Source organism: Hyaena hyaena, unplaced genomic scaffold (assembly GCF_003009895.1).
Source record: "Hyaena hyaena isolate Hyena2069 unplaced genomic scaffold, ASM300989v1 scaffold_931, whole genome shotgun sequence".
Taxonomy (NCBI): domain Eukaryota; kingdom Metazoa; phylum Chordata; class Mammalia; order Carnivora; family Hyaenidae; genus Hyaena; species Hyaena hyaena.
Window position 1 is genome coordinate 325,913 of NW_024081564.1, and position 9,369 is coordinate 335,281.

A 9,369-nucleotide genomic window follows, 5' to 3' on the forward strand; every position below is an offset into this window, starting at 1 on the left:
CCGGTCCCCAGCCTCCCAGTTAGGCTAAGAGCCTGGGGCCCGAGAAGGCACTACTGAGCCTCTGTGAGCCTGTGACACGCGTGGTGACGGTGAAGTCCCGGCCCGCCGTCGCCCCTTACCACACACAGCACCAGCTCCGCCCTACGCAGCGTCCACACCCTCAGCATCCCGTCCAGGGAGGCCGACAGCAGCCACCTGCCGTTGTGACTCCAGCACACGGTGCTCACTGCCCCGTCATGACCTAATGGGAGACAGAGGGGCACCTGGAACCTTCATGCGGCACAGCCGAGTGCAGCTTCTAGGAATAAATGGCCAGGCCACAGGGACACCAGTGAAACCAAAGGCCAAGAAGGAGACTTTTACCTCATTTGAAGATTTAACGTGGTTTGTGATGTAGGGATTCCAAAAACTTATATTTAAAACATATGATGGGCATGGAGGGGGGCACTTGGGGGGATGAGAACTGGGTGTTATATGGAAACCAACTTGATAATAAACTATTAAAAAAGGAAAAATAAAACAGGAAGCTCAAAATTACGTTTGAATTTGTGTCTTAAAAGAAGAAAAAAATGCAGAAACTTATAAAATGTATAGAAATCTGTGGACTTCAGGGGCGCCTGAGGGTCTCAGTCGGTTAAGCATCCACCTTCAGCTCAGGTCATGATCTCACAGTCTGTGGATTCGACCCCCACGTCGGACTCTGTGCTGACAGCTCGGAGCCTGAAGCCTCCTTCAGATTCCGTGTCTCCCTCTCTCTCTGACCCTCCCCCACTCATGATCTGTCTCTTTGTCAAAAATAAATAAACATTAAAAAAATATAAAACAGAAAAAAAAAGTCAGTGGACTTCACGATAATGCATCTTAAGGAGCTGCTGGTCTTCCAGCCTTGAAGGGAGCAGTCACGGGGCTGACTGCACAGGGTCAGGTGCCACGGGACGGCCTGTTAGGCCCCTGCTGGCCACACACTCGCCACCGGGGCCGCACCACAGGCCGTGGGAACCGTTTGTCGAATGTGCCGCTCAGAGAGGAGCGCACACGCCACGGCTGAAAAGAAACATGGTCGAGAAACAGTGGTTACCTGCTTCTCACTTCTAATCCAAAACCCCTAGAGAGAAGTTCTACGATGACAAGTGCAGTCTGTGCTTCGGGCCACTGGGACCCCCGACCTGTGTCACCCCCACCACCGCCCTGAGCCCGCAGGCAGCGAGTCGCCGCTCGGCAGGGGCCTGGTCCTCACGTCGGGCGGTGGGAACGCCGGGCCACTGCGCTGACGGGTCAGGGGCGCGATCTCCGGGGCGCCTTGCCCTCCTAGACAGGAGCCGGGATGTGCAGGGCTGGGCGTCCACGCGGCACCTCTCCCCAAACACACACGTGGTCAGTGGGGCAGCGGTCCGTGCACCCAGCTCCGCGCTGACCACGGAGGGCCCGGGACCCCACCCGCCCGCCAGCCGCTCCTCCCGTCCGGCACCTGCTCACACACGCCCCATCCGCGACTACTGACAAAGGTGGTCACCCCGGGGAGGCGTCTTAAAGCCAGCCTGACCCTGCGGCCACCTGCCGCTCTCACGACAGGAGCCCAAGGAAAGGAGGGGCAGGTGGCCCTGGTGGGCGCGGGCGGTTTCAGAAATGAAAACCGGTCGCCTTCAGAAGTGGGGACGGAGAGGGCGGGGCAGAACCCGGGGGGCTAGAGACCCAGTGCCAGGCCGCGTGGCCCCGTGGCCCCCGTGACCCTGCGCCGCAGAGGCTGTCGTCCGGCGCAGGCCCCGCATCCCACACCACCCGGGACTGCGCAGAGGGGCCCCAGGCGAGCAGCGCACCGGGGACCCAGCCCGGCCGTGGCACCCACCTCCCTGGACGGGCACGGAGCCCCCACAACCGTGTGGACGTTCCTGCTGCGGCCAGACCCCCGAAGAGGAGACCCTGAACTGCAGGCTCACATCCCCCCCGCCGTCAAACCAACACGAGAAAGATGGGGAAGCGGGAGAGATTCATGAGGAGCAGAGACTGCAGTTCTGACCGCGGCCACCCAGCCAGAATTTCAGCTGCACAGGCGCTGCTGCCCCCTGGTGGCGGCTCGTGGCAGTTTCAGCAGAAGGACTAAGGCCCTGTGAGCGGGTGACATCACCACTGCGGGGCGGCGGGGGAGCAGGCTTGGAACCGCCACCGGAGAGGGGCCCCGGAGCGTTCACTGGCGGTCGGCGTGTCTCAGGGCCCACAGCCACCGCTGGCGTCCCGGCTGCAGACCCAGGGCAAGGGCGCCACAGGTGGGCGGCCAGCTCTGCCCCGTCGGGCCGGACCCGCGGGTGCACCTGCAATTCCGGCTGAGCGAGCGGCTCCCTCCACCACCGCCTCCCTCCTCCCACAGGCTGCAGGGACACACACGGCCACGTCACCACCGTCTAGCTGGGTGTCCTTCTTCCCTATTAAGCGGTCGCCCACTGCCGCGTGGGGACGCCCTCCTTCCGTCCTCCGGTCCCTCCCACCACTAAATGCTGTTCCAAGCCTGGGCGCCCAGACAGGGCCCACTGAGTCACCCAAGAAGGTAGAAGCACTCCCACTGCAGACAGGACAGGGGCGCCCTCTGCTGGTGCCCACGTGTCCCGGGCCGACAAGCCTGCCCAAGGCGGCAGCTCGGGGCCGAGGGACAAACCTCTCTGACTCCGAATGAGAACTGCGGGAACCCCCATACGACCTTCTCCCCGAGCTCCCCCTGCACACAGGCAGCTGTGACCTCCAGGCCTCGCGTGGGACCCCAGCTCCGCTGGCCAGCGCGCCTATGTGGGGCGCAGGCTGACCTGCTCAGTTCTGGGCTGCACACTGGGCCGGCTCGCTGCACCACGTGGACGACCTCCCCCCGGGGTGGCCGATGTCCCTGCGTTGTGCGTGCTGGGGAGATAAGCCTCAGAACCGAATGACCAGGACACAAACACATCTGAGTCCTCTCCTTCCCCGGAGCCACGGCCACAGCCACGGCCGGGTGTGTGGTCCCCACACCACGGAGAAGGAAGGCAGACACCGACAGCGTGGCTGAGCTCCAGTGGACGGAGACCTGCACACCAGGAAACAAAGGTTCTCAGCTTAACTCTACCTTATTAAGAACTGGTTTTTATGCAATTCTGCATTACTTAATAAAATATTAATTCAATTTAATCTCCTGGAGTGGCTGGCCCCAGAGTCTCAGTGTTACAGCCCTCAGCCTCGGGCACACCCCCCGTCTGCTCCGTGCCCAGCGCTTGCTGACCCAGGGGCAGGAGTTCCAAGGCGGGTGCTGTACAAGGTGGGACAGAAGGTCCCACGGCACAAACGTGAGCGCCTTCCACAGAAGGCGTTCTGAGAGCCACGGCACCAACATCAGTGCCCCTACTAAATCCAACGCAACCTTGATCTCTGGTTTTCAGACCAGAAGGCACACCCACCTGTGCCCTCTGAGAACCCTGCAGGAGGGAAATCGAATTCAGCATCTGATTCTACCCACAACAAAACACCCAGAACAAACCTCTCTCATTTGTCTTAGATGATGATGAAGGTGAAGGTGCCCATTTTCCTGCTCCCCGCGGCAAGTGCAGAGAAAGCACTCGCTTTCAGAGCTGAACTACAGGACTGTTAAACCAGCTGCACAAGGTGGGTGTGAAGAATGACTCTTCCCCAAAACACAAGTAGGCGAGTTCGGGTATCTACTGCCTTATCTTAATTCAGCCACAAGCATCATTCCTGCAGTAAGACACTTAGAGAAGTGTCCCCATTGGACATAATTGCTATTTATGACAGTCGTGGAGTAACAGAGAGACCAGCACACGCCAGGCGCCTTAGCGAGAACATCCAGGGCACAGTTTCGAGCCAGGAGGAGCCACAGGGTGCGCGGGGCACAATGCGGGCTGCAGGCTGGGGGGCACCCTCCACGGGGGCCCTCCTCCTGACCGCCAGGACGGGGAGCCTGCGTCCACAGGACACTGGGAGGCACGCACCTGCCCCCGCCATACCTGCGCCCTGCCCTTCCTGCCACCACACCTGCGCCCCCCCAGTCCACCCCCACGAGGACCTCAGCCCCCACCCTGCCTGCACCTCCCATCCCCCCCACACCACACCTGCACCCCACCCATCTACGTCAGCACCTGGACTGGCAGCATTTGCTTGTTGGGTTTTTACCGTTGCTAAAACAGGTACCAAGCATGAGTCTTAAAGCAGGCAGTTCCGGTAGCTCAGGCTCGGGGGCCGGGAGTCTGTCGGGAAACTGAGCCGGCGAGACTTCCCACACCACTGCCGTCCCCTCGAGTCTACTCACCTAGAAACGCCCTCGCCTCGTCACTTTTATGAAAACGTCTGCAGACAAGCCCTCCTAACTTTCCGAACCTGCTTTGGTCACGAGTCTGTGAGATCTGACTGCACCCTCCCCCGGACCTTTGCAAAAGCTCTGCTCTCAGACCTCGGCGCCCCTGCGGCAGAAGTGCCCGCCGCCCTGGCCGCCCCGGTTTCGCCCTCTGCCCGGCGTGGCGGGGCCCATCTAGCTCGCGAAGCCTCCATGCGGGCCTTAGTTCTATTCCGTTCTGATCTTGAAGGGAATGGAAGGGCACGTGGCAGTCGACACCCAGGACCACGAGGAGACCCACACGCTGTACCTGAGAAGACAGTGGGTGTCCCGGTGAGATCAGCACGGAAGACCAGCGCCAAGTGGTTGGCTAAGCCACAGGCCAGCCATCGTCCATCTCCTGCTTAAAAACAGCAAGAGAAACGCCTATGAAGTCACAGCGCACAGGAGGCACCTCGCTACGGGAAGCACAGAGCTGTAGTCAGCTTGAGGCTGGGCTTCTCAGGCGGTGAGAAAATCCACAACAAACAGCATGTGCTCCACAGCCAACCAGCACCCTCTGAGGGTCCACCAGGGGACGTCCCCCGGGTTCCCTCACAGAGAGGGGAGCTGAGGGTCCACCAGGGGACGTCCCCCCGGTTCCCTCACAGAGAAGGCCCGGACGGAGGAGCTGAGGCAGCAGGCCCCGGCGGCAGGGCTAGTCAAGAGTCGGCGCTGGGATCTGAGCCCGAAGTACCCTAACCCAGGGCGCCCTGCCTCCCACCCACAGATTTTTTTAAGACACGTTATTCAACTAAACAGTTTTATTTAAACATAACCCTAAAACAGGGCAGAACTAAATTACAGAACTCCCTGTAATTTTCAAACCCAACTGTATCATATAATCACAAGCAAGCCCACTGAATATCAGAAAGATACTTTACTGTTGAGAGTAGGTTATCTTATTTCCCAAAGTTATTCAAAATATGCCTTGGCGAGGATTATATGAAACCCAGCTGTAAGCAACGATGACCCGTAGGCATGAGCGCACTTGGAGAACTGAGGGGATGACTGCTGACACTGTCATGGAGGCCGGTGGGGCGGGTACTGGCCCCCAGACAGAAGCTGCCTCCCCACCCTGGACTGACTCCATTTAAACCCAGAAACGACTCATGCTTCTGAAGAAAAGGGCTCAAAGAGGGGAGCCGCCTGGGTGGGAGCTGCGCCCCACTTCCTGCAAACCTGCTTCAGAAAAATGAAGACCCAGAGAAGCCGTCAGGTAGGGGCGCTGTGGGGTCGGCCGGGCGGGAAGGGCTCCGTCGGGGGGGAAGGGAGGGAGCCGCCCCGTCCCCCAGACCCCTGCCAGGCTCTTCGCGCAGACCCGGGGAGGCCTCCATCCAGGGCCCTGTGCCTCAGTGGCCTCAGCAGCGGCCAGCACAAGCGCCAACACCCTCGTTCTGGGTGACCTTTGGCTTTCATCCTGACCCCGGCAGCGCCAGACAACTGCAAGCAAGACTCTTGAGCCCTGTTTACAGCAGCGAGGTGGCGGGTAAGAGACCCTCGCGCATGCAGGGAAGCGTGGCCCCGGACTCAGCGCACCTGAGAACTGGACACAGCGCACGGCGGCTGGCCCGTGGCTGAGGACTCGCTGCCCGTGGAGTCTGGTTGGCGGAGAACTCTCCAAAGGGTACTCCTTACTTGAAGGAACATGAGAGAAAATGAAAATCAAGAGAGTTCAAAGTGAAATTAGAAATAAAAAATAGGGGCACCTGGGTGGCTCAGTCAACTGAGCATCCGCCTTCGGCTCAGGTCATGACCTCACGGTTCGTGGGTTCGGGCCCCGCGTCGGGCTCTGTGCTGACAGCTCGGAGCCTGGAGCTGCTTCGGATTCTGTGTCTCCCCCTCTCTCTGCCCCTCCCCTGCTCACACTGTCTCTCTCTGTCAGTCAAAAATAAATAAATGTTTAAAAAAAATTTTTAAGTAAAAAATAAACTAGAAATGGTGGATTTTCCCCTAGTCACATGTGCAATTTTATACTATCGACTGTGAATGTACAGAAATACCTTCAGGCCACGAAACAACACACATATTTTAAGTACAAAACGTCGAGGATTTCTCAGGTTTCCCATGACTCAAGGGTACCCTGGGGTGACTCGGGGAGAGCACCTCGGCAAGAGAAGACACACCTCACAGCCCAGTTTCTGGGTCCGTGTGGGTGACTGTCCACTAATTACTCAGACAATCTGCAAACAGCTTCTATCTGCCCAGAAAATAATCACATCCACAGTCCATACGAGACCACGGACGTGGGGAGGAGGACCGACGGTCGGGGCCATGTGGGGCAGGCGGGGGGGGGGGCAGACCGGGTGGCGCGGAGCCCACAGGCCCTGGGCGCAAGGTGGCATGGCCCACAGGGGCCACGCAGGGCTTCAGGCAGAGTCTGCCCGGGGTCCACGGTCAGCAGCTGGTGTGGCAGCCTGAGTGGCCGCTGGCCCCGCGGCCTGGGGACCAGCCAGGGCACGGGAGGCCAGGCCCCTCACTAGCACCCGTGTGGCCTCCACGTCCTTCCCACCTCAGGCCTGAAATCCAGTGTGAACTGAGCACAAAACCCCCCGTGAGGCAGCACTGCCACCAGCTTAGGGGGACGTGGAGAGGCGCCAGGCGCACTGCACGGGGCGGGGCAGAAGGCAGCCACGGCCTGAAGACAGGCCGTTTGAAGCTGGAAGTTACCAAATGACAAGTCACACACATTTATTCACTCCTTTATCTGCAGTAAAAGCTGGGAGCTCTGGCTTGCACGCCCGCCCCAGCCGGACAGTGCCATCCCTTCAAAGCTAAACTCGGTAGGTGTTCAGAGGGGCCTTTCCCTGAGAAACACTCGCCTGTGCCCAGCACGCTGCTTGGGGTCCTCATCTCCAGGCCACCAGAAACCCCTCAACGCAATGGCCCCTGGGGCCAGAAACACAACAAAGACAGCTGGCTCTTTCTGGAAAGCAGGACTCTCATAGGAAAAAGTCATCGAAAAGATCAGAGTTGAGCAGAGCCCTTTGGTGCTGCATTCTATACCCAACCACAGACAGCTGTCCAGGGTCTGGGGGCACCTGCTGGGGGCACATCCTCACCATCAGTGACCCACTGATACAGGACCAGGACAGACGGGCAGGAAGAGAAGGGGTCTTAAGAAAAACATCATGAGATGTGGGTAAAACCAGCATCTGGCAAGTGACTGCTCCAAGTATAGACGGGCTGGAGCCTGGAATGGGTGAAACTTCATTACCGTCGCCCACGGTCTCCACCCCCACAGTGTGGGTGTAGACGGGCTGTAGGCTGCACTGGGTGATACTTCACTACCGTAGCCCATGGTCTCCATCCAAATGAGGTAATCTCAAAGTGTGGTGCTGGGAAGGTCCTAGAAGTCCCCCAAACACCTTCCCATCTAGACACACGGGGCCCAGGGATCGGCAGGCTGGACACTGTCCTGCACATCCTGAGCAACAGTGCTGTCCAACAAGTACGTCCATGTCAGTGAGCTCACTGCTGGCCATTCAAAATTCGCCTGGAGCCCATAGCTAGTCAAATTTTTCTGTCCAATTATTAAGCATGAAACATCAAAAATGATCCATCACTGGCCACAACACTTTCTTAAAACAGTATTTTAACAAAAATTAAATATTGCCTCTGGAGGCAAAGGGAAACAAGAGCAAAAATGAACTATTGGGACCTCATCAAGATAAAAAGCTTCTGCACAATGAAGGAAACAATCAGCAAAACTAAAAGGCAAGAATGGGAGGAGAAATTTGCAAACAACATATCAGGTAAAGGGTTAGTACCCAAAAGACCATAAAGAAATTATACTCAACACCCCCCCAAAAATATTAATCCAGTGAAGAAATGGGCAGAAGACATGAATAGACACTTCTCCAAAGAAGAAATCCAGATGGCCAACAGACACATGAAAAACTGCTCAACATCATTCATCACCTGGGAAATACAGATCAAAACCACAGTGAGATACCACCTCACACCTGTCAGAATGGCCGACATTAACAACTCAGGCAGCAACAGGTGTTGGCGAGGATGCGGAGAAAGAGAATCTCTTTTGCACTGTTAGTGGGAATGCAAACTGGTGCAGCCACTCTGGAAAATGGTAGGGGTTCCTCAAAAAATTAAAAATAGAACTACCCTACAATCCAGTAATCGTACTACTAGGTATTTACCCAAAGGATACAAAAATGCCGATTCAAGGGGGCACATGCACCCTGATGTTTATAGCAACATGAACAATAGCCAAATTATGGAAAAAGCCCAAATGTCCACTGACTGACAAGTGGATAAAGAAGTAGTTTATATATACACAATGGAATAGTACTCAGTGATCAAAAAGAATGGAGCCTTGCCATTTGCAGCTAACACAGATGGAACTAGAGGGTACTGTGTTCAACAAAATGAGTCAATCAGAAAGAGAGAAATATCATATGATTTCATTCATATGTGGAATTTAAGAAACAAAACAGATGAACACAGGGGAAGGGAAGGAGAAATAAGATGAACAAAGAGGGAGACAAACCGTAAGCCTTAGAACTGAGGGTTGGTGGGGCGAGTGGGGGTAGTGGCTCGATGGGTGATGGGCATGGAGGAGACACTTTGGGGATGAGCACTTGTTATATGCAAGTGATGAATCACTGCATTCTACTCCCGAAATCATTATTACACTATATGTTAACTAACTTGGATTTAAAGAAAAAAGAAAAAAATATTGCCAACTTGTTAAGATGGCAAAAACAGCAGCCTGTGTGAAAAATGGATAAGAACTGAATCAGACTAAAAGGACATATACAAATGATGTATATATCAAGTACTTACAAATAACGTACACACACTGTGCGTACGTGTGCCTGCGTACGCATCAGGTACCTACAAGTGACGTACACACACTGTGCGTACGTGTGCCTGCGTACGCATCAGGTACCTACAAGTGACGTACACACACTGTGCGTACGTGTGCCTGCGTACGCATCAGGTACCTACAAGTGACGTACACACACTGTGCGTACGTGTGCCTGCGTACGCATCAGGTACTTAGA

The 9,369-nt window shown here is 56.3% G+C and overlaps 1 protein-coding gene across 1 annotated transcript in view; it reads right to left on the bottom strand.

The window, feature by feature from the left end:
* WDR27 (WD repeat domain 27) overlaps positions 1 to 9,369 on the bottom strand; it is a 159,865-nt gene that overhangs the window by 106,598 nt on the left and 43,898 nt on the right. Inside the window, exons 16-18 of the mRNA XM_039221028.1 lie at positions 5,885 to 5,982; positions 4,617 to 4,706; positions 120 to 241 (exon numbers count right to left, since the gene is read on the bottom strand). Of these exons, the coding sequence (XP_039076959.1) occupies positions 120 to 241; positions 4,617 to 4,706; positions 5,885 to 5,982 (310 nt within the window). The remainder of the gene's footprint in view (positions 1 to 119; positions 242 to 4,616; positions 4,707 to 5,884; positions 5,983 to 9,369) is intronic.